General features: G+C 44.4%; 1 protein-coding gene across 2 annotated transcripts; it reads right to left on the reverse strand.

The window, feature by feature from the left end:
- Positions 1-24,462, reverse strand: STOML3 (stomatin like 3). Of its 2 annotated transcripts, none has more exons than XM_027064729.2 (8): positions 23,799-24,462; positions 21,281-21,414; positions 8,493-8,596; positions 8,341-8,413; positions 6,119-6,201; positions 4,496-4,699; positions 2,488-2,622; positions 1-641 (listed from the first exon to the last, which is right to left on the reverse strand). In XM_027064729.2, the coding sequence occupies exons 2-8, from the start codon at positions 21,330-21,332 to the stop codon at positions 417-419; spliced, it is 876 nt and encodes a 291-aa protein (XP_026920530.1). In that variant the 5' UTR covers positions 21,333-21,414; positions 23,799-24,462; the 3' UTR covers positions 1-416. The 2 variants fall into 2 exon arrangements, with proteins under 2 accessions (XP_026920530.1, XP_053070643.1); XM_053214668.1 differs by having other exon boundaries at positions 23,498-24,462.
- Positions 24,463-26,004: the final 1,542 nt, after the last annotated feature.

Raw genomic sequence — 26,004 nt, forward strand, 5'->3', positions numbered from 1 at the left:
TGTGGCGATTATTGGAAATTTTACTCGGGAATTATAAAGCAAACATCTCGTGTAAACAGGTGGCCTATGTGACTTTATAAATTATCTAGAGAACGTCCTCAAACCAATCAAAAGTAATGCCGAAATCTTAGTCACAGTCACCCAAGGATTTCTTCCCCTCACTGCAAAAATCTCCCTCCTTAAGTCAGGAAGGCCGGCTAACCGACTACAATAAGGATCATGCTGTTCATGCTCTTGAATAATAAAAGTACACAGCCCTCCTTTTTTTAGCCTCTATGGCATTTCCTCGCTAATGCTATTCCAGCTGGGGAGTCCTCTGCTTCAATAATGTTGGGATTCTCCACACTTCTACCGCTGAGTTCTTCTGACAGACAGAAACAACTCCCAAAGCAAAGGCTGGCTACAGCCGGGGGACCTCAGGCTCTGTCAGGAACCTTCTTGCGGTCGTTGTAGCTGACACCACCAATGCCCTCCAGGATATTCATGGGCAGAGGAAACACAATGGTGGAATTCTTCTCTGTGGCTACGGTGGTTAAGGTTTGCAGGTAACGCAGCTGCAGGGCTATGGGGGACTCAGCCAGCACCAGGGAGGCTGACTTCAGAGATTTGGAAGCATTCATTTCTCCTTCTGCTGCAAGGACCTAAAGGGACGGAAATACAAAAAGTTCAGACATCAAAGTTTACAGGTGTAACTAGTGCTTTCTGCTTCCGGCGGCTGCGGCGGCTGCATAGGGACGCCTCCCTGCCAGCCCCCACTTTCCCACAAGGGTCTCTTCTACTTGCTTCGTTGGTGGGGGTGAGAGTTTCACGTCTTAATGTGATCGGGAATATGAAGAGGTTGCGGGAAGCCGGGAGAGACTGTACAAATTAGGAGTCCCCAGATTTCATGTGCAAACAAAATAAAAGCCCTGACTTTAACTCAAACTAAGAGAAGTCTGAAATTCAAAGCCTCCAACTGGCTTCTTTCTGGGGTTTTCACTTATCCTAGGAGATGTTTTTCTTTTATTCTGTTGTCAGCTTCGCCTCATTCTTACAACGTGAGAACCAACGTTTGAAGCTCTCTCTGTTCTTGACTACAAGTGCCACTCTGATAATACTAGAGGGCTCCCTTTAGAGCTCTCTCCCCTCCTAGTTCTCTCCTGCCCAAGACCGGCTTGCCCCTAGGTTGCCCCAGCCCAGCCGTGAGCGCTCTTTGCCTCTGTGCCAAAGCGTCCTCCAAGCCCACTGCTGAGAAGCCGCTGGAGCTTTGCAGATTAATGAGAGCTGGGGAAGGGATGGGAGCAGAGGAAAACTTGCATTGGTTCACAAGGAAGATTCTGAAGAGGGTATGTGAAAGGTTTCTCTTAGTGGGCTCTTTTTTTAACGTTTATTCATTTATTTTGAGAGAGAGAGAGAGAGACAGAATCTCAAGCAGGCTCCCCACTCAGCGTGGAGCCTGAGGCAGGGCTCGATCCCACGACCGTGAGATGGCGACCTGTGCTGAAATCAAGAGTCAGACGCTTTGCCAACTAAGGCACCCAGACGCCCCCCATCTTAGTTGGTTGCTGACACTCTAGGAAACCCATCCATGCAGACGTGAAGACCGTAGGTCCAACAGATTCAAGAGCATTCGAGGCCAGGCTATGCTCACATTTTGTAATTCTGACCTGGATTGCATTTAATTACCACCATCACTCCCTTTTAATCCAGTAGGCACTTTAACAATAATGTTCAAAAGACAGGCACCGGTTGGCTACCTCAGAATTACCAGCTTTCAGATGGTGAGTATACCTAGTGTGATGAGCACGGATTAATGTACAGGATTGTTGAATCAGTGTGTTGACAACCTGAAACTAATCTAGCTTTGCCAGTTATACTTCAATTAAAAAAAACAAACCACACACAGTCGTTAGCTTTAAAAAGTGTAGACTCCTGGGGGCGCCTGGGTGGCTCAGTCGGTTGAGCGTCCGACTTGGGCTCAGGTCATGATCTCACAGTCCGTGAGTTCGAGCCCCGCGTCGGGCTCTGTGCTGACAGCTCAGAGCCTGGAGCCTGTTTCAGATTCTGTGTCTCCCTCTCTCTCTACCCCTCCCCTGTTCATGCTCTGTCTCTCTCTGTCTCAAAAATAAATAAACTTTAAAAAATAAATAAAAAAAATAAAAAATGTAGATTCCTGAGCCACAAGAAACTCTGCTTTGCTGAGTCCGAGGTGAGGCCTGGGAATTAGTGTTTGCTGCCTTAAGTTCTCTCTAGGAGACTCTGAAATGCAGCCCGACTTAGGACCCGCCTCGCTGAGTCACCCCTGACCCAAGACCTATTGCCAGACTTCCTCAAGGTACGTGAAGCTGCCCATTACCTTTTAATTCAGGAAGAAATTCACAGTAAAGACCGTGAAAAAGAAACCCTTTTCTTAACAAAATAATGGAGAACACCTGATCTTCCATTCAAGGTCTGTTCCTGTCTGCTCCAAGGGGAGGCATCTTGCAGTGTAGACAGAGTAGCCCTTACCCTGGCCCTGGCTTCCCGGGTCGCCTCTGCCTCGGCTGCCATGGATCTCTGTAACTGCATGGGAATCCGGACGTCTTTGATTTCCACTCGGGCCACCCGGATCCCCCACAGCTCGGTGGCATCATCAAGTAAGGTCTGTTTCCAAAGCAAAAGAAAGGCCACGGTTCAGAAGACAGGCGATATTACGGATGTGCTTTCTATTTGCAAGAGAAATCCCTCTTCTTTTTCTCTTGTATTCACGGCATTTGGAGTGGGACCGTTTGGGAAAGGAATAGGAGTCCTTACCGATCACGTCCAGGAATTGAAGTGAATCCCAGGAAGGATTCAGAAGCATAGCCAGATAGATCTTTCAAAAGCTATCAGGATTGACCCCCAAACTATTCCTAATGTCATCCACCTAGAGCTGAGCAAATAGCCCACATTTTCTTGCCACGGACATCAAGCAGGCAGCAGCACACTGGCTCCTCAGACATTCCTGGATTTTGTCCCGGCTCTGCCATTGCAGCTGTGCATCATTGGGCCAGTTGCTTAACCTCTCTGATTCTTAGTTTTCTCATCCTTAAAAGGTTTCCTTTCAGGATTTTCGTGAGACTTGGAGACTATATATGTAAGAAATCTACCAGTGCCTCACGGTAACTCAATAAATACTGTAGGGTACTTTTTGAGATATTACGTGCCTGGCTCCATTTAACCTCTGCCCTGTGTCCAGTTTTAAACAGGTAGCCAGGCACAATTTTTTTTTTTTTTTGTAGAGCACAAGCAGCCTATAATCAAAGATATTTTTGTCCTTTGTAAAAACTTAAGACCACCCTAGGATAGCACGTCGGTTATCCTGGATGGGGAGGGATGGAAAAAAAAAACTGCCTTGCAAAACAGTAAGATCAGACAAGCAGTAGAGATCTCTGTGCTACCAAATGGCAAGTGATCTCTCGCCTTTCCATGATGTCTGCAGAACCCGGGGAGATGGGGAGACCTCCCAAGGAGCCAGTGACCAGACGGTGGCAGGGGAAACATCCAACTTGTCAAACTCATGGGGCTCTTACAAATGATTTGGAGGGTTATGCAGAACTGATATTATCTCATGAAACCTTGGGGACTCTGTGCCAACGGTAGGGACTGAGGAGATGCCAAGACCAAAGTTGAATTTCCCTCCTAAGGTGCGGAAGGGAGGCTCAGAATCAAAACATAATTGATTTAAAAAACATACACAAATCTGTCTATAAACTGGGGTGTGCAAGAGGTGAGGAGGCTGCCTGCAACGTCCTCATCAATATTATAATTATGGTTACTACCAATGTCATTATTGATATTGGTAGTGTGATGTCAGATTTTCCAGGGATGGCAGGCCCGTGCTGTCTCCATCGAATCCTGTTTTAATATTCCACTTACATGCAGAAACACACGGGCTGACTGAGAAATGGCGGCCCCTCTTCTGGAGTAACCTAAGCTAAAAAGGACTCTAAGCTCTTCAGAAAAGCTAACGTGAACAATGCTAAGTCATAATTTCGAATTCCAAACAAAATGGGTGAAGTGTACAATTCCTATGGCTCCCCTTCTCCTGCTCCAAAATTTAAATCCACCTTGTAGATTGGGTGGCTCAGTCGGTTAAGCGTCCGACTTCAGCTCAGGCCATGATCTCACTAGTCGTGAGTTCGAGCCCCGCGTCGGCCTTTGCACTGACAGCTCGGAGCCCGGAGCCTGCTTCAGATTCTGGGTCTCCCTCTCCCTCTCTCAAATATAAAATAAAACATTAAAAATTTTTTAAATAAATAAATACATAAACCAAATATATACCTTGTGATTAGAAAGGAATAAAACCAAACACTGAGGCCCAATGTTTACAGCGGCCCTGTATGTGTGTGTGTGTGTGTGCGCGCGCGTATGGTTTTTGTGTGAGTGTGTGTGCATGCACGTGAGAGGGGTTCTTAGAACTGCTGATGTTTGCTGATTACTGATCATTAAAATGAACCGACTAAAGATACGGGCTTTTCATTCCCAGCATCTTTACCTGGATGCTGTGGGCGATCTCCTCTCGGCCAGCTAAGATTTGGGACAAGGTCTGCGTCCCTAAGACATTTCTCAGAGTCGTCTGAGCCAACAGAAACGTGGCTTGGTGGACATCGTTGACGTTAGCCACTGCAGAGACAGCACTCTGGATTCTGTAATAGACGACTCCATCCACTTGGGTAGTCACAGAGTCTCTGGTGAGGATCTGGAGGGCAAGAACAGGGAAAAGCACGTGTTTACTACGACTTGCAAAGTGCCAGCCAGCCTAAGAGCCCTCTCCACGGGAGGAGAGCGTTAATGATTATGGCTCGTGCCAGCATCACCCAAAATCCGCCCTGGCTTGAGTACAACATCATTGTAGTTGGCGACAAAAATTCCTATACGTTTGTAGTCCGTCCCCAGACCCGTAACTTCATCTCGGGGAAGTCTTACACCCCGAGGCCCTTGATTTGCGCTGGTGAGAATCAGCACTTGTATTTTACAACGTAGCAAGAGCACCTCTCTGCAATTCTACTCTCTAAACAGAGGTAGAACGCTTGTCTCCCTGATGCCTGAAAACATTTTGGTTTTCAGTTTTTATCATATTTGACGAACAGCAGTGCTTCTTAGAAAACATAGATGTCACCGGAGACCGCGTTCTGCATTCAGACAGAGAGGATGTTCTATAGTCTATATTTTACAGAGGCTCTGCCTTAATCGTTCTGAGTGAGGTGACAATGGTCTCTGCAGCCACTGAGAGATCTCTGGCATAGGAGCAGAACTTAGGCCTCCCCTCTCCCATCTAGAACTGTTGATGAAAAGGCCCACGATAAGTCGCAAGGCATCCCAAACGCTCTCATGACACAGGCCGAATCCCAAAGTAAGGACTCTTCAGTTCCCACCAGTGGCATGGTGAGAGGATTGCCGGGTCTTGACCGAGTTTCCTGGGCCAGAGAAAAGAAAACTAACGTTGACTCATAACCCTCTCATCACCTCTGCCCCCCCACATTGTAGGTCCCACTCCCATTTTCTTTCCTCTTCGTGAATCCTTCTGGTTATTAGTAACTCTGTTTCTCCTCCCTTTTTGCCCAGTTACTGGTCTTGGATATTTATTTACAGTGCTTTAAGAACTGAAAATAGTTATTTGAAATCCAAATGCCAGTGGGCTCTGTGCAATGTCTGTTCTTTCCCCAGGACCAGCCACTGTGCTGTATCCACTCACTATATATATATATATATATATATATATATATATATATATATATCACCTTCTGGAAAGATGACAGCAAGGATAATATCATAACCAAACCCTGCCCTCCACCAAATTAAATTTAGCTCCTTTATACAACTTACCTGACTCTTCCGAGCATCTTGTCTATTGTTCCCCACCCCAGATTCTCTGCCAACTGTACCTTTTCTCTCTATCCTCTGGCACTTTCCCCTCCCAGCCATTCCAAGGCTTAGAGCAATCCAACCCTTGCCCTTGGCTTTATTCTCAAAGCAAAGCCCAGTGGTTTCAGGACCCACCTACGGCTTCTCAAGAAGGCCTCCTATAGTTTGAAAATGAACTGTAAAATGTCAACTGGCCATGTAATGGGGAAGATACAGGTTTTATTTCTAGTGATTTAGCTTTAACCAGCGTTACCTCTTGTGGAGGAATGTTGCAGGTAACAGTTCGGAGATCAACTTTGACAAACACATCGATGCAGGGCAGGACCAGGATCAAGCCTAAGAAAATGAAAATATAGCTTAAAATCTTACCTTATGGTAAATAACTGCAACAAATCATATCCTAGTTATGTGATACATTATTTTTAAGGATTTCTGTTTTAGTTTATTTATGTATTTTGAGAGGGAGACAGAGAGAGAGGGAAAGAGCATGCTTGTGATCAGGGGAGGGTAAGCGAGAGGGAGAGAGATTCCCAAGAGGCTCTGCATTGTCAGCACTGAGCCTGACCTGGGGCTCCAGCTCATGAACTGCGATATCATGACCATGAGATCATGACCTGAGCCGAAATCCAGAGTTGGACGTTTAACCGATTAAGCCACCCGGGTGCCCTCCAAGTGTCTTGACCAAAATACACCTCTAGGACAATGCTAGGCAGTGTGTTGGTTGGTTAGAGGGCCTCCTGATACGGCTAATATCCTTTACATGTAACTTAATCCGCACAACTAGTTATTATTGTTAGGTTAGAGAGGGAGGGAGCCAAACCATAATAGACTCTTAAAAACTGAGAATAAACTGAGGGTTGATAGGGGATGGGAAGGAGGGGAAAGTGGATGATGGGCATTGAGGAGGGCACTTATTGGGATGAGCATTGGGTGTTGTATGGAAACCAATGTGACAATAAATTTCATATAAAAAAAAAGAATTGGCAAAACTTATTATTAATACTTGCATTATTAAAGCATAATGGACAATTTACAAAAGTGAAGAGGTTTTCCATTAGCAATTTGGCTTGTTTCCCTCTAGTTCTTATGGCTTTCTGAGGTAACTCATTAGCCCCAGAGACACGTATGACGAGAGTAGTTATCCTGGGACATCTAGTGGTGAAATCTTCTGGGAAAACTCATTTAAGAGAGATACAGTTTTCTCTAGAGTCCTCCAAGTTATCCAACTTTACCCTGCTTATACATTTGGCCGCACCAAATGCAACATAACCAACAAGGGGTCAACCTTGGTCTGATACACCTGAGTTGGATGAGTCTAACACTTCTATTTGGACAAACTCATGAGACCATCCATCATAAATAATTCTTGCATTCTTTCTCTTAGGTCCTTTACAGAGTTACACAAGTAGGATTATACTACTTGAAATGAACAACTGTCTTTAGCAAGCTTCTGCTTTTGAAATTTCTTATATTTTTTTATGCAACAGGTATCTGAGTGCCTACCATGGTGCATGGTCAAGTGCAGAGCACTTGCAGTATCATGGTGGATAGGAGAGGTCCTGCCCCCCCAGAGGGGTTATAGTCCAGCTGGACAGAGAACGTGTTTACTCACATACATCATAACAAGGAGAAGGAAACAAATGTTATTAGAGAGGTATTGCAGATAACCCGTCTTTTTCATGTATCCTCTAGGATGCTATTTTTGGTGACCTCTCCTTTCAAAATATTAGAATTTATCCCATGAAATTGTCATGTTTGAGAGTCAAAAACAAATATTAGCCACTTCATATAGTTCAACTACATGTAGACCAAGAGAAGTTATGAGAATTAAATCAATATCTAACTTCTAGAGTTTAGTACCTCAGACCTTCTCACGCCCCCTCTCCCAAACCCCATCCTTTTACAACATGAATTTAGAACACTCTTCATTCTAAGAGAAAAGATGAAAAGAAATACTACCTTTGGCCAAAGGAGTTCTACAATGGCTTCCAGCTCTATATTTCTATTAATCTACTTGCCAGAAGAGGAAATTGCCTTTTACTTTTCCGTTAGCTCTTTTCGAAGACGGAGAATCAAAAACCAGCTCCTGGAATATTCTTCCTGAGTAATTTAATCATCTACCTTGGACATTTACTCCCTCCCCTCATTCTTCTGTCACTCCTTTAGTGGTCTCGGTAATAAGTGACATCCAGCCAACGTAACAGAGCCACTGTTTGCTCAGGTTCATTGAATCTCTCGGAGGGAAATGTTAAGAGACAGAACCAGATTTCCAAACTCTCAAACTAATGGTTTAGTGGTCATTCATATTAACTTGCATAACAGAACCACATCCTTCAATTATACAGAGAGGCAAGGGTTCCAGCTTCCTGTGATTTTTTTTTCTTCTCAGTAGAAGGTGCCGGGAAAAGTTTTGGTGGCAATAGTCATAGTATTAGGTGCCCGTGATCCTTGTCAGGGGCACCCACAGTGTCCTACCTGGCCCTCTGGCTTTATCAGCTTGGATGCGTCCCAGTCGGAATACAACAGCACGTTCATACTCCTTAATGATCTAAGAGATTAAGGGAGAGCATTTAGTCTTAATGGTTCATCAGCTCATACAGAGTCCAATTTATTTCCCAGGGTATTACCTTCAAGCACATCCATATGGAGATGGGGAAGGTAATGATCATCAACAGGACAGAAAGGGAAAACAGGATCCAGCCACAGACACCAAGCCGTTTACTGCTGATGCCTAGAAAATGAGGAGGAAGCAAGCCTGTAATTTATGTGGTTCTTAGAAAAAGCCATTCAGCTGCATGAGTAAGGATACTACCCAGATGGCTGGCCATGCCTGATGGCACTGAGGCGGAGATCTAAATCCATGCACACCTATAAATGCAGTAAACACACACACACACACACACACACACACACAGACACACACACACACACACACACACACACACACACTATTCACTCAGGGCTTTAGACTGAAATTGACCTGTCCCTTCCAAGCAAACTCTCATAGCAATCAGTAATAATAACTACCATTCTATTTAGTAGGATTGACATGGTTTATAATCCTCAAAACATATAAAACACTGTTGCCCAGAGTATGGACTACCTACATCAGAATCACTAGGGTACCATTTTAAAAGACAACTTCCTTTGCCCCCAGGATTCTCCAGGTTGAAATTCAAGACAATCTTTTAGGGAGACAGGTAGGTATCATTACATCCAAAGGGAGACAGTGTGGCAGGAAAACCATTTTGAAGAGCCCAAGGTATGAGCTTCTACGAGAGATCTCTCACCTGCCGGTGCTGAGGTCTTAGGCAAGGCACTCAATCTTTCTAAGCCTCCACTTCCTCATCTATAGGCTGGGGATGGCAGTCAACTAGCTTGAAGGATTTGATGAGGACTAAATGAGATAATTTTTATATGGCACCTGGCCCATACATTAACATCTACATTAGTAAATATATATTATTACTCTTATTCTCATTTTACAGATATTACAGGGACTTGTCAGCCACTGGTATTTGACATTTCTGACTTTTCACAGAGTCTTGTTACACTGACTCATTACATTGGATTGGATGTCTTTTTGCTAATCCCACGTTATGATAACAGGGCCATTTTGGCTTAAAGACTATTGCCCTACAACGCTAACTTCAAATCAGACTCCAATCACTTAAAACTTTGTAGCTTTCACCACTTCAATTACATAACTTCTCAGGTTTTCGAGCTCATGTTTGTAAAACCCACAGGTCTGGCTGACCCTGTATGCTTATTTTATTGTTTATATTCACTATTCCACCCTCTTTTTCGTTCTCATTCCTTCTCACTCTCCTCTTCTTGACGACCGCCCCACCTCACCCCACACTTCCTCCAACTGAGTCCTATTCTCCACACAAGCACCCGAATTAACTGCACATACTAGATGCCTTCCCACAGATAATTCCACAAACCACATGCACTATCTCTAGCTCCATTAATGACTAAACCATGCACCTTATTGTCCACGTTAGAGACACAGGGTTATCACTGTCCCTTCCCTGTTCAGCCGCGGAAGTCACTAGGTCTAACTGATGCCACCTCAAAAGCATCCTCACTTATCCACTTTACTGTTACTGGCTCGTCAGTGCCCACGCCAGAAGCGTATGAACATTCAGGAGAGTTCTAGGATTTTGCGCTTACAAACAATCTTGTGATGAGTGCTTTCTAATATGTGTTTTTACACACTTTATGTAGGGTAAATGCCTGGCAGTGAAAGCGTTAGGTCAAAGAGATGAGTATTTACAATTTTGTTAAGCGGTAAGTGCCCTTCAAAGACTTCAGACCACCCCACACTGTCATCAATGGCACACTGTGACACCGTGGCTATTTCCACATGCTTTTCCTCACTAGATATTTTGAGTCTTCTCAATTATGACATTCCGACAGATGAGAAGCATCTAAGTTTTAGACACATATTTAGTATTAAAAACTTGGGGGCAAATGTCCTTTAATAGGCTCTAGACTCACATAAAGATATACTCAATAGCAATAAGGGCTGGCCTGCATACCCAAAGTTTACCCAGGCTCTGAGCTGTCAGCACAGAGCCCCACGCGGGGCTCGAACTCACGGACTGTGAGATCATGACCTGAGCTGAAGTCGGACGCTTAACCGACTGAGCCACCCAGACGCCCCCAAAGTTTACATTTTTAAAATATCACCTTCCAAAGCCTCGGACCACACTGAAGTGGATTCGACTATCATTATGCAGGCTAAAAAGACATTTTGTACATTCTAATAGAATCTTTGCTGCATTTTGCTTATTAGTGCTTTTTAAACTACTATTAAGCCTGTTTATAAACATTCTCATTGTACAAAAAAAAAAATCCAAAGCGACATGGATAAAACCAAAGTCCCCCTGACCGTCCTCCCCTTAGTCCACTTTTATCTAGAATGGTCCCATAGTTGTTGATTTGGTGCATTTCATTATAGACCGATTCAATGTATTTATATACATGTGACTATCATTAGAAAACATTTGGCTTCGGGGCCACTGGGTGGCTCAGTCAGTTAAGCATCCGACTTCAGATCAGGTCATGATCTCACAGTTCATGAGTTGAAGTCTGGCATTGGGCTCTGTGCTGACAGCTCAGAGCCTGGGGCCTGCTGCAGATTTTGTGTGTGTCTCTCTCTCTGCCCCTCCCCTGCTTGTGCTCTCTCTCTCTCTCTCTTTCTCAAAAATAAATAAACAAGCATTAAAAATGCTTACATTTGTAGATTTGGTGAGCTGTGGCACCACACTAAACTCCGTTTTTAAAAACCGAACGTATCTTAGAGATGCTTCATGTCAGCACGTGCAGATCGACCTCATTCTTCCTAATTATCGCACACTGTCCCCCCTCCCCCCCCCCCCCGCCCCCGAACCCATGCTCGTACACGTTCTCTCGGGGACAAGTTGCACTTCCCTGGAATCTCGGTGACGTCGTTGCTATTCAGGCCCCTTGGGGTGTCCCAGGGCTGTGACTCCAGCAGGGCTCCAACAAGGACACGAGCTACACTCTGTGCCCTGAGGGAGCGCTAGACGTTTCCAGACCAGCTACGCTCTGAACACCACGCTGCATGAGCAAGTGTCTGCGGCGGAGAACCAGGCCCGTCCCCCCCAACCGTCGGCATGCCTCCGGAGCCCCATCAAGCCCTTGCGTCACCAGCTGCCAGTGAGGCTCTGTTAGGTACTAAACTTGCTGAGACACAACAGATGAGAGTGTGATTAATCTGCCCAGATTTACCCTTGAGCATTAGCATCCCCCAGGCCACTACCGCTGGGAGAATTGCGGAGCCCAGGGGTGTCATTAGCCGTCGTTAAAGTGGGGCTGGGAGCACAGTTACCCAGCTTCCCTGCAGGCCCAGCAGCCAGCCTGGCCAGCCAGCTGTACAGGCTTTGAGCAGAGTCGATCTTCCAGCCTCCCCTTCACAGAGAACCCACGAAGCAAGTGTTGGGAAGCGGGACCCAGGCTCCCCATTCTGACTGAGAAGATGGGCAGGGATTGTGTTACCAAGGATCTTCAGGAACCTCCCATCGCGCCTCCATTGCAGCCTCCACAAGGTTGCTGCAGGAGCCTTCCTGACGGAAGGAAAGGGCCCCATACAACCTCGGCATTAACCCGCTAAACTCGCGGCACGCCTAATTCTCTCCTGCTTCCTCCAAATCCACGGAGGTGTCTTTTCTGTAATTGTCACAGTATCACATGGCCATCCTCGTACGCTCACTGCCCAGCAGAGAACTGGGTTTTGCCACCCCCAACAAATTCCTCTCGATTTCTCATCCCTCCGTTTAGCAGTATTTTCCCAGTTCTAGACCAGGCATCATGCTGGGGCCGAGGATACAAAGGAGGAGAAGATGGGGAACTTGCCAGCAAGGGTTCATGTCTGCAGGAGAGAGACAAGAGGGACAAGTCACAGGGTCGGGTCTTTGCTGTGCTGCCTTCTAGGAAATGTCCCCCTGGCAATGTAAGCGGCGATTCCCTCCTGTATGTGACTGTGAAAAAGAACAGCAGTATGTTCAATCACTACACTTCCTTTGAGCTGGAAAGATAAAGGTAGAGCTGTGACGCACAGAACCCGAGACCCTGCACTGCTGACCCTGGGGGGAAGGACCCCGGGACTTTCAGTTGGAAGGACCTCAGGGATAACGGAGGCCAAGCCGTCATTTTGCAGCCCGAAAACTTCCCGGTTAGTGGTGTCATCATCATCTTAATCTCTTTTTAGGTAAACGGACCCACACGTCTCCCAAACTGACAGTAATTCCTGTGTGCCTTTAATGATTTAGGCAATGAGGCAAAACGGAGCCTCACTTACAGAGCCATACCTCTGGGGCTTTGTTTCCGCATTTAGCCCCAGCCTGTAGCACCAGAGGAAACTTACATTACCTTTAGGACTAGGGGTAAACGCTTAAAGCAAGATTGATGAGGCCAGGAAGTAAGGGAGATTATTCCAAATCCCCACTTAGATGGCGCTCGAAGTAGAAACGAACTTTAGTAAAGCAGGCGAGGTGACTTGGTTGCTTATTTCTTACTTTGGCTCGGTCAATAGTGTTTAAATATCAGGTCAATACTACATACGACCCTTGCCCGCAGATCCTTGTTACTACAAAACAGCTATTTCTTCTCTAAGCAGAAAGAGCTGTTTGGGTTTTTGTGACATTGTTTCAAAACGCCAGAACAGAAGGACATACACTACACATCAGGAAAATGAAAAGCAAAACCACCATGAGATAATAATACACGGCTTCCAGAGAGGCAAGTGTTAAGGACAGACAATACCACATTGTGGCAAGGTTGTGCCCCAGCGAACCCTCAAGTATGCAAATTGAAATGATCAGCTTGAAAAACTATTTGACAATATCTACTAAAGTTAAACACACTGGCTCTATGACTCAGTCTTCAACTTCTAAATAATACTTAAGAGAAATGAGAGGTAATGACAGTGAAAACACGTTCAAGAATGGTCATCGCAATTTTATTCATAAAATTCAAGAAATGTAGAGCCACCTTAACCCATCAATAGTAAAATGAATAAATAAAATTGTGGCATACTCATATAAAGGAGTACTACCCAGAAAGAAAAAAAGACAAAGCTACCACCATATGAAAATACAGATGAATCTCAAAACAAAATATTGAGCAAAATAAGCCAGACCCAAGAGGGCATGTGTTTTGATCCCACGTGTAATATACTTATTATATTATACTTATATATATTCTTACCCTATGTATAAGAATATATACTGTAAGATCTCACTTATTTTGCATCATCTCATTCAAAAACAAGCAAAACTAATGTATTAGGTTTGAATTCAGAGTAGTAGCTGTCTCTAATTAATGGGGTTGGGTATTTTCTGGGAAGGGATGAGGAAACTTTCTAGGTGCTGTTATTTTCCATATCTCGATCAGGGTGGTGATCGCATAGACTTACACATATCAAGGCTGTGGAAATACACAAAGACCAATCAAATGAGAACAGCAAAGTTTCTTTATCCAGAGCCTTGCTATCTGGCACAAGATTCAGCCTCTGTCACTTGAGTTTTGTCAGAGACTGAAAGGCGGACAGAGGAGTCGGGGGGCTTCATGGTGGAAAAGGGGGAAGGCTTCAGGCAACTGGAGGCTGTTGGCATGGGGAAGCTACAGCTGGGCTCCCTGGAAGCCAGGCATCCCCTGTGATTGGGTAAAGGAGCAGACTTGGCTTTCGTTAGTTGGTCCTAAGTTGGAAGCAGGGACAAAAAGTAGAGAAGCTGTCAGTTATTTAGGCCCTTTGGGACTGATAGTTACAGAAGTTATTGTTTAGCTTCCTGAGTTGTCACTAGCGATAACAATCTAGTTTCTTGCAAGACTGACTTCCTGACAGGCTGGCTTCCTGGGCTGGTTAGTACAGACAAAGGGGGTTGTTTTGGGGGACAGGCGGCTACAGGCTGTTCCTCAGAGTTCTGTTTTTATATATGGTCCAGCCATTGTATGTTTGTCTATTCAGTCTCTCCAGATAAACACTTAAGACTTGTGCACTTACGTGTATGTATCTCACACTTCAATAAATAGTTCAAACAGGGGTGCCTGGGTGGCTCAGTCGGTCAAGCGTCCGACTTCGGCTCAGGTCATGATCTCCAGGTCCGTGAGTTCGAGCCCCGCGTCGGGCTCTGTGCTGACAGCTCGAAGCCTGGAACCTGTTTCAGATTCTGTGTCTCCCTCTCTCTCTGACTCTCCCCCGCTCACACTCTATTTCTCAAAAATAAATAAACATTAAAAATCAATCAATCAATCAAATAAAAACCAGAGGATATAAGGTCAGGCTAGTATTGAGGATGGAAAACTCACTGCTTACTCTGCATTCTCAGAGAGAGGACAGACAGAATGGGAAACCTTCAGCAAAGCCAGCCTGTGGACAGATGGACACAGTGCCCGGCCCCAATGAGCAGTGGAGGCCCTGAGTCATTCACCGCACATTGTAACTGAGACGCCTTCACGTGAAAGTTGGATGACATCCTACTCACCACGCAAGCCACTTAAGTCTTAGTTTCCTCCTCTGTTAATACAATAATAACTAGTTGCGTGGATTAAGTTACATGTAAAGGATATTAGCCGTATCAGGAGGCCCTCTAGCCAACCAACACACTGCCTAACATTGTCCTAGAGGTGTATTTTGGTCAAGACACTTGGAGGGCACCCGGGTGGCTTAATCGGTTAAACGTCCAACTCTGGATTTCAGCTCAGGTCATGATCTCATGGTGATGATCTCGCAGTTCATGAGCTGGAGCCCCAGGTCAGGCTCAGTGCTGACAATGCAGAGCCTCTTGAGAATCTCTCTCCGTCTCGCTTACCCTCCCCTGATCACAAGCATGCTCTTTCCCTCTCTCTCTATGTCTCCCTCTCAAAATACATAAACTTAAAAAAAAACAAAAAAAAACTCTTAACATTTCCATCAGATTGACTAAACATTAAACAGATTTTTATAGATTCTTGGCCCCTGATCTCTGTTTTCTTAGTGCATTTTCTTTAGAAACACTTATGGTAAGTTCTTTCTCTGCCCCTTCTAGACATAAATCTTTTTTTTTTTTTACGTTTGTATGTTTGTTTGTTTGCTTGTTTTGAGAGAGAGAGATCAGTGGAGGGACAGAGAGACAGGGAGACAGAGAATCTGGAGCAGGCTCTGTGCTGACAGCACAGAGCTTGACACGGGGCTTGAACCCACAACCTATGAGATCATGACCTAAGCCCAGATCATGACCTGAGCCGAAATCAAGAGTCTGACACTTAACCAACTGAGCCAACCAGGCACCCCAAGACATAAATCTTTTTTAAGAAGATTTTTAAAAGCGTCTTGCTAGGATTATTTTCTCAAGCACCTGGGAGCCCTTCTTTTGAAATGTAATCCTCTAAGAATGTAGCACTCCCAATTTTTTGTGGGGTGCGGGAGCCTGACTGCCGTGGGCACCTCGCTGCAAGGTGTAAATATGCCGCCTGTCAGAAAGATGAGAGAAGTGTATTAGCAAACACAGATGCCTCTGACCATCTCCTAAGCTCCCCCACTTGTTTTCCAGTAGCTCGCTCCAGGCTTTAGAAACCCTATTCGCCTTTGTTTCAACACAGTTGGTTCACACTGAGTTGTGGCCTCTCTCCTCTATTGCAATAGTCTTCACTAAGTCTTTTAACTTTGGGGCATTTTTTACGCTGAGCACTTACATAATATTTTATTTATTTATTTATTTATTTATTTGGTAATTTGCTTTCTTTTACCAGATAAGATTCTACATATACATTGTGGATATTCTGGTCCGTCCAGATGATGGCCCCTCTATGTGGGCAAGAACAACATTTTCAAGAATGTACAATAAATCCCTACCCCTGAATGTATCTGCCTCCTAAAGTAATGGAGCCCCTGACTGTAAGTTCTTACTTAAAGAAAGAGAGAGAGAGAGACCAGATCTTCAGTGCAAAACTACTAAATCAGAGCTAGGTGGTGATCTTATCGTCGCTACACCTATGACTACCACATTTCATAACCACGAGGGTTCTCTAAAATGTGATAATTACGTCTCACCCACAGAACGATGATCGGTGCTGAATAGTTACGTGAACCTGACGACACACGTATACTGATTTCCTTTGTGCCGTGGGGTCTCTTATAGAAATATGGAAGACATATTTTGAAATAGAATGTTTAAATGTTCAAGAACGTGTAAAAATAAGTGCTTCTAACGCCTTATGCTCTCCCACCTTCAGCTTAAGAATTCAAGCACGGCCAACCCAAGGGAAGCCCCTCGTGCGGCCCGTGTCATGACCTCCCCCCAGAGGAACCTTGCCTGCAGCCTCCTCACGATGAGTTCCAATGAGCCTTCATCCCATCAGTCAAATGCAGCAACACCCAAGCGCACATTAGGAGACCAGGCTTGACACACGGGCTCTGAGGAAATCTTCAATTCAGTTTTTCAGGTGGTAGGGCTATGGTCTGTCACCTCTGGGTCTAGGTGACTAAGCCACATGCTAACACCTGTATTAGAGTTAAGCACGAGTGTCCTCACACATCTTTGTGCCTCTGCGTGGGCCTTTGTGTCCCCCAGCCCCCCTTCACGTCCCCCATTCTCCTCTCCCTCACCTGGCCACACCGCTCCCCTCACTCGTCACCTCTTCTAGGAAGAGTCTTCTCTCTCACCCCCACCTTTGGGCGCTCCTCTTCTGAATTTCTCGTACACCTTCCATCGTGGCTTTTCATAGGACGTTGTAATTTTCAGCTAACTCGTGTGCCTTGCCTGGAGATTTGTGGGGCTTTGAGAGCAGGCATTTTATTTTTAGGTCTCCATCTCCTGACACACGGTAGATTTTAAATTCATTCATCAAACGAATGAGGTGAATGGCAACCAAATGCACCGAATGATCAAAAATGATGCTCAAAAACAAACAAACAAAAAGGATGATGTTCAGCAGCACAATCGATTTAGTGATCAGTTTGACGCCTCTTGTCTGGAAATAATGATCCGTCGGAAGAGATTCTGCCTGCTCTCCAGAGAGGCAATTAAACTGAGAACCATCTGGCCTCACATTTTGTCCTTCACGCTACTGCTGTACCAAACCCCCATACCATTATGAGAAGAAAACGAAGAACATGTTTTCCTTATGAAGGCGTCCAGAATGAGCCTCCCCAGAACGGGCTGCTTTGGCACACGGATTATTCTGAACTGCAGGTATGCAAGGCCCAAAAGACTCAAGAAGAGCTTTTGGTCCAGGAAGAGATCATCGGAGATCATTACAAAGGGTGTGGTTAGCCAAGGGGAGATGGGCAGGACCTGTTCGTTTAAATTCCTCTCCGCATCCCATGGTTTCTGCCTGGTATGACAAACATTTATTTACCAAACGTTTGCTCCTCTCCCCTTCCTGTGTGTTGGAAGCCCCAGCCCACCGCCCCCTTCTTCTTAGCTCAGGCCGGCACATAACCCTCAATTGCCTGACTGTCGTAGGGCCTCTCGTGTTCACACGAGGTGTTTTTCTCCCGCGAGTTGTCTTACGTTCATTTAATTAGTAGACCTGCCAAAGAACCTAAAAGGGTAGAGAAAAGGTTTGTCTTCTCCCCTGCTTGCGTCATTCTTCTGTCTCCTCAACCTCCCTTTTCTGTATGAAATAACAGCATGGCCAACAGCAACAACAAATACTTTGTCCTTAAGATTTAGGTGCAGTCTCATGATAGTGTTATTTATGACACGGGTAAGTAAAAAACTCTCTGAGAGTCCAGTGGAGAGATAATGAAGCAAACCACCACATACCCACACAATATTGTATCACGGATATTTTTGTAAACAATTTATGAAAACATGAAAATGCCTATGGTATGATGTTAAAAGAAAAAAGCAGGAGAAGGAAAAATTCTATGCATGATATGATCCCAATCAGCACAAAATACATGCATGGAAAAATATTGGAAGAAACTGACCCAAATATTAACAGTGGTTAATTCTGAACAGTGCGTGTATGATCGGTTTATACTGAAGGGGGTCAGAACAAATCTCCCTAAAGTGGGCTACTTTGGCATGTGAGTATTTGGAGGAGAAATCAAGACCCAGTGAGCTCAAGAGAGATCTTTGCTCCTCCCTTAACTACCTAGAAGAACTTAAATCGGGGGGTTTTCCCAGAATGAGAGTTCTTACCAGAGATGAATTTTCTCTAAGTGACCCATCTCTGTGGCCGAGCAAACATGTAATTACCAAGCACCTGCTCTTATTGCCCTGAGAATTGCCCTCCTCCCCTTTGGGGCCCCAGGGCGCTGGCCCATCCCGTAGGTCAGGATGACACATGTACCTCATTTTCTCTTTCTGTCTTTGAACCTCTTATGCATGTGGGGTTCCTGTTTGTACACAATTAGATTTGATTATCTCCCGTTAGTCAGTCTCAGGTCAGTTTAATTCTGAGGCCAGCCAGAAGAGTCTTTGAAGGGTAAGGGGAAATGTTTCCTCCTCCGCAAGACTGTCCTAAGTTTTCTTAATTTTTGATACCTTTATAATATTAAAAGGGGATCTTTAAATAAGAAACTTAATCACATCAAGTAAAAAAAGAAAAAAGTCCTTTCTGTTTCCACAGCAGGAAAACCTGGATGCCTCCCAGGGGAAAAATTAAAAGTGTGTAGATCGAGATCACCTTCCCTGGGCCTGGGGATGTAGAGTTACAAGTTCTTCCTCTTTCTATTCATTTCCAATCCTGTGGAGAAACAGTCAGTGAAGTACAGTCTCAGCACCTTCCTGGTTCTTTCTTCAGAGAATCAAAGATTTTAGGTGCCCGACATAAAATCTGAAGTGAACCCCTCCTGGTAAATACTATCTTTTCATCACCTGTAAGTCATTTTCCCTCCTGCCTGTTTCTCTGAAATGTGCACCCAGCTTGCATCAAGGGATATTCTTCAGGGAAAACACAGAATTGCTAGAAAGAAATCCTGTGCTACTCGAAGTGTGGTCTCAGCCTGGCAACCTCACCAGCTTGCAACTTCCTTGGATGCAAAATCGTAAGCCCATCCCAGAACTAGAGTACCAGGCCTTCCAGGGATGAGGACCAAAGCCCCCTGTGTTGTAAAAAACTCCCTGGGAAAAATTTTTTTTCATATTAACAGGGAGAAGAAATTCCAAGATTTGGATGATTAAGATTCCAATTGGCTTCACTTTAATTCTTAAAGAGAAAGGGAACAAAATAAGGAGTGTGAGAGAAGCCAACGGCTAATGAGTAGTGTCGTCCTGAGTTACATGAGTACGTTACATGAGTACGTGTAAACACGTTACACGAGTACGTGTTTAACAACCAGGTGGAGGGGGGGAGGGAGCCCTAATTTATAGCACTCTGTAGATTTGATCTCCCCTGTGATGTCACTGAGCTTGGAGTTGGGAAGAGACGCACACTGGTGGCTTCCGGACGTTTGTGCCACAAGCTAGTGGCACAGTACCGCAGAAGTCTCCTGCTGGAGGTGACAACAAGGGCTCAATCACTCATTTAATTCCCTCAACATTTGTAAGTGGAAATTTCCGCACAGTGTGAAACACTAACTAAGGTCAGCTCCTTGACGTATCCAAGATGGAGGAGGGCAAGGGCGAACTCACCCCCCCAATCTCCAGAGAATGACCGATGCCACATCTCTCATAAACTGCCAAAGCATATGAAATCAGAAGTTGTGACATATAAGCTCCATGTCTGTTTGCACTGTGATAGTGCAGGGTTTTCACTATATTTAAAAAAAACCAAAACCGAGTAACCCTGTGGACAGTTTTAAATATCTCACTGGTCTGGAGCTCCAGCCATACCATTTTCCCAGCTGCTGCTTTCTCTTGTTGATTGGAAGCTAAAATGTCTCAGGAAACGTCTTGTTTAAAAAGATAATGGAAGGTATTCTCGAGAGACCTCCCTCTTAGCTTCCAAGGGATATTTACTGCCTCCAACATATCGATGTAGATAAATATCTCTACACGTATACTTTTCCTTTTACAAATCGATCATGCCAAATGTGTTCTCTATTTCTAGCTTTCATTGGGACTTCTTCAGCAGCATAAAGTATAGAGAGGGTGGGTAAGGACCCCCTCTCCCTCCTCACACATATGCACATACCTACACATGTGTATCATCACTTTCTGGAAGTTCAACAAGTTTGTAAGCTCCCCCAAACTCAGTTTTCTCCCTCATAAAATGAGATTATGCAAGAAGCTACCTCAGAATTATTGTAGGATTTAAAAATCTGGGGCGCCTGGGTGGCTCAGTCGGTTGAGCGTCCGACTTTGGCTCAGGTCATGATCTCACGGTTCGTGAGTTCGAGCCCCGTTTCAGGCTCTGTGCTGACAGCTCAGGGACTGGAGGCTGCTTCGGATTCTGTGTCTCCCTCTCGCTCTGCCCTGCCCTGCTCGCACTCTGTCTCTGTCTCTCAAAAAGTGAATACACGTTAAAAAAATATTTAAAACTATAATGCAAGCAAAATGCTTCATAATACCGACATGCCGTTCAAGGTAGTAGTTAGCGCTTATGGCCTAAGTTTTTATTTTCCTCAACTTTTCTCCATGTACCAAACATGATGCAGCTCACATCAACTTTTCTTTTTAATCACAGCATCACCAGCTGATATTTGAGAACGGATACATTTCAGCCTGAGGTCTTTGCTATGTAATGCAAAAAAAGAAAAACAAAGAGTGTAAAGACAAACACAAATTCTAGCTAACATTGAAGAAAAGAGCAGATGATAGACTGCTGTTTGAGAAGAAAAAACAAAGCCACAAAAAGCAATGAATCCAAAATCCTGGGCTCCAACTGGAATTGACGCCAGTCCCGATATGTATCAATCCCCTTCATGGGTAACCCTGTAACTCTCACAAATGCCACAACTCTCGCTCTGCTTAACGTACAAAAAACAAGCTTAGGGCACAAAAGAGGGACTTACCCACTAAATTCTCTTTATCCAGCTTCTCGGGGGAAGATGCCCCAGGATCCATCTCATTCTTGAGAAGCTTTTATGCTTGGCCAATTTTCATGGGTTTGGAGCCAGGCCTGGGCTCCAGGCAGCACCCTGATGTGCTTGGGAGAGGGAAAGGAGACAGAGACGGAATGAGCGAGAGAGAGAAGTCCCTCGTCTTTCTGGAGCACCCCAAGGAGCAGTTTCCCTGGTGAAGGAAGCCCGTTAACATAAACAAAACGATTTCTTTCATGAATTCAGACTGCCTTTGTTCATAGAGAACATTCAAAAGAACATGACCTTTGCTTCCTGTAAAACAGCTCTAGGTAATTCTCTACATCATTTATATTTCATAACACACTTTTATGCACCTTGTGTGATTTGTTCACCACAATGAACTGTTGATATAGTTTACCTATTCCTACGTTTCAGATGATGAGATTTCATTCAATTCAATCTATACACTGTAGTGGGTGATCTTTTAAAACCTGAATCTGATCATGTTGCCATCCTGCTTAAAGTAATCCAATGACTGCCAACTGTTAGTATGGCAAAGACTAAAATTTTAAGTGCCCCCAAAGTTCCTGCTAGTCTGCCCCTCTCCCTTTCCTGTCTCACTCACATGCTAATCCCCTCACTCACTTGGCAAATAGCCCCACTGACCTTCTATGAACCCCACTAAAGCTATCTGTGTCCTCTGTGCCACGGGGCCTTTGCATATGTTGCCACATGCACACTTATCTGGTTAATACTTGCTTCTTCCTCTAGACTAGGCGTTGGCTAACCACAGCCTGCTAGCCAAATTTGGTCTGCCACCTATTTTTGTAAATAAAGTGTTACTGGAGCACAGCCACATCCATTTGTTTCTGTGTTGGCTGTGGCCACTTTTGTACCACACCTGCATAGTTGAGTATTTGCTATAGACACCATGCAGCCTGCAAAGCCTGAAATATTTTCTATCTATCCCTTTACAGAAAATGTTTGATGACCCTGAACTATACGATAACTTGCTTAAGGGGTGTGACTAGTTCTTTATTTTTTGCCATGGCACCTGCAGCATTAGAACAGCCCAGGCACATAGCTGATGCCTAACAGATACATGTAGAATGAATGAATAAGTAATTTGTCAACAATAACAGCTCACAAATGGCAACCCTGTTTCTCGAATTCAGGTCCCCAGGCTCCTGTTTCAGGAGTGCTCCTTTCATCATACCACTTACGGTCAAGGACAGTGTAGGTCTTCCTCCACTACAGAAAGAGCCAATCTTCTACTTTAATGATGTTCATCTTTTTTTTTTTTAATGTTTTATTTATTTTTGAGAGAGAGAGAGAGACAGAGCGTGAGCAGGGGAGGGCAGAGAGAGAGGGAGACACAGAATCGGAAGCAGGCTCCAGGCTCTGAGCCATCAGCACAGAGCCCCACGCGGGGCTCGAACTCACAGACCGCGAGATCATGATCTGAGCCGAAATCGGATGCTCAACCGACTGAGCCACCCAGGCACCCCGATGTTCATCTTTCTTATATCAATATTCCAAACAATATTTTGTTTCCCAGGTGTGAAAACAAAGCGATAAAGAACAAACTCGGATCTTTCCCAGGTCATCCTGTCTTTTCCGGTCTTTCTTCCCCAGCTATCTAGCTATTGTCTTCTCCCAGATTGTGGGGTACTTTTGCCAACTACTCGATACTCTTAATTGCCTCCTCTACAAACTCAAATTACAGGAATAGCCAAAAACTGTCACGCACAGTTTGTAATTATAAGAATTAATATGGAATATTAGAACTTTGGGAAAGGAGGCCAGGGACCAGAAACTCAGACTAAAACAGATACGTGTGCACAGAGTTCGTGTGTCTGCTGTAGAATACTTTTCTCTGCATTGTGCCCGTATATCCTTGGTTATGGCTTGATGTGGAAATCATGCCAGAGGCACAGTGGGTAAGAAAGCAGGCCCTGGGCTCGCACCGCCTGGGTATAAAAAAGTCTTGGCTCTCCTACAAACTGATCATGTGACACTGGGTAACTCATTTACCACCCCGCCCCCCGCCTTCATGTTCTGTTTTAATCTGTAAAATGGGTTTGATAATGGTCTCTATCAGAGTTGTCTGCATGAGAAGTATATGAAATGTTCCGTGTAAAATACTCATTATGTTATCAAATAATTACCATTGGATTAATACCATTAATAAATGGTGACTATTATTACCGTCGATGCCAGCTGAGCTGCATTTCTCAGAAGTCAGTTCTCTTTCTGAAATGAGGATGTTGGGCTAACCTTCACAGTACTCTTTCATCCTTGCTTCCAGCAAATGTATGCTTGAGTAGGGATTGATTAGGTGAATCAAAGCACTCCCCACCTCTCGCTTGCCTAAGGCTTCTCCAACTTGCTGCAAATTTGAAAACTGGGGGTCCGCCCCCGGGTTCCCGGCTCTGTGAATCCGTGCATTCCACTCTGTTTCTTCCTGGCCTCTGCTTAATCACTGCGTCATCGTCACTTTGGGACTAACCTCTCATGGAAAAGAGCAACAGGAAAACTTCCTATTTCCATCATTTCTTGCGACTCGGTCACGGACTCTCCTTGCCTGGCACAGGAAGCCCCTTGCCCTTCGAATCGGACGACCCTCCACAGTCATGCTGCAAAATGGGAAGTACGAGTTCAGGTCATTTCTAAATACCGCCCTTACTATTCGCCAAATAGCACTTAACGCCAGCGCTGCCCATCACGCAGGCGCAAAGCTGAAAACAACAGGAGCAGTAATTGTTCCCTGGTGGCGGCTGGCGGGAGCCTGCAGCGCGCTTGGGACACATACATCCCTGTGGAAGACGACTAAGCAACTGTTTTTCTTCTTCCTGCAAAACGTTGCAAGTATCTCAGCCTAGAAAGCAAGACTGATTTCACCAAGCAAGGAACAAGCAGGCCTCCGGGGATGAAAGAAACACGGGAGGGATCCTTTTCTAGGTTTCCTCCTCTCTTGTCTCAAGTATAAACCGTCGTGGGCCCCGTTACTGGAATTTTCTCCCCCCCATCGTGGGGGAGTGGTGAAGGTGGGGGAATGAAGCGGGTCAGGAATTGCTGGAATGTACTCCCAATGGGCATTTTCCCGTGTGTTTCTACATTTTCATTCTGTCAAGTACCGAACTAGGGCAAAGTCCTGAATGAGGACAGTTGTTTGGTTTTTGTTTGTTTACTTGTTTGTTTGTTTTCAGACAGCTATGTGTTTAGAAGCCCTAATTCCATTCCAGCTCCTGATATGCAAGATGTCCCTAAATATGTATATTTGATTTTCCTTGAATGTTCATCGTAGAGCACAAACGCTATCTTGAAACAACTCCTTCTAGCCGTAGACCTGTCTTCTTCCCCAAACTTCAGGTTTCAGGAATGCTCTCCCACCACTGGTCACCCACCATCGTTTCTTGCTAAGATGCACAAATACATTCCAGGACATTTCCTACTCCCTTAGGAAAATGTTCCCTTTTCTTTAAACGATGAAGTGCTCTGATTTCATTAACTTTTCACCAGTATATATCATCCATTCTATTTTATTCATTCTCGTGTATACAATTCTTGAATTTCCACATCTCTAAATAACGAATGAAGTCTGCAGATCCGTATGGATATTTATGTAGCGATAACTCCCCAAATTGCCAATCTGGCCTAGACTTCTCTCCAGAATAATAAGTATTTTGAACTATCAGCTGATGAAATATCTCTACCCAAATATACTCCCCCCACCAAAGAAATATTCTACCCATTAGAAAGCATTCTATTAAATATTTTTGTTATAGAAATTTTGATGATGCATGTGGAATAATATATACAATGTGTGTATGTATATAATGTGTGCGTGTATTTATTGAATAAAAGGGGCAATATACTACCCAACCTCAGAACTAGAACATAACCAACACCATTAAAGCTATTTGAGTATTCTTCCTAAGCTTCATCCCCTTTCTATATACATACATAGATATCAATATATATCAACATATATATTGATTCTTGATAGTTACATGAGTGGTAAATATAATTCTCCCCATTGTGGCTTATCTTTTCACCTTTTTAATGATGCCTATGATATCAAATATAGGAAGCTTCAATATATTTAGTGCTTGGTACACCTTATTTAAAAATCCTTCCCTTTCTATGGTCTTAAGGATATGCTCTTATGTTTTATTATTTTTTACATTTTTAATGTTTATTTATTTGAGAGAGAGACAGAGCGTGAGCAGGGGAGAACAGAGAGAGAGAGACACACACACAGAATCCAAAGCAGGCTCCAGGCTCTGAGCTGTCAGCACAGAGCCCAACGCGGGGCTCGAACCCACGGACTGTGAGATCACGACCTGAGCCAAAGTCGGACGCTCAACCGACTGAGCCACCCAGGTGCTCCTCCTATTTTCTTTGAAAGCTTTAAGAGTTATTTGTTCTTTTTGACTTTAAGTCTTTAATCTACCTAGAGTTGCTTTTTGGGCATGGCATAGTGTAGGGATCCATTTTAATTTTCTTTCACAGAAATAACCAGTTATCACAGCACCTGATAAACAAATAGTCAAATATCTAACTGATCTTCCATGCCAGTTATAAATTAGTTCCCTACGAGTGGGTTTTCATGGTTTCCTTATTATATTCCACTATCATTTTGATTATCTCCAATGAATTCTTCATTGTCTTAGATTCTAAGGCCCAATAAGTCTTGGTGTTTGGTAGAGCAG

Source organism: Acinonyx jubatus, chromosome A1 (genome assembly GCF_027475565.1).
Source record: "Acinonyx jubatus isolate Ajub_Pintada_27869175 chromosome A1, VMU_Ajub_asm_v1.0, whole genome shotgun sequence".
Lineage (NCBI taxonomy): Eukaryota > Metazoa > Chordata > Mammalia > Carnivora > Felidae > Acinonyx > Acinonyx jubatus.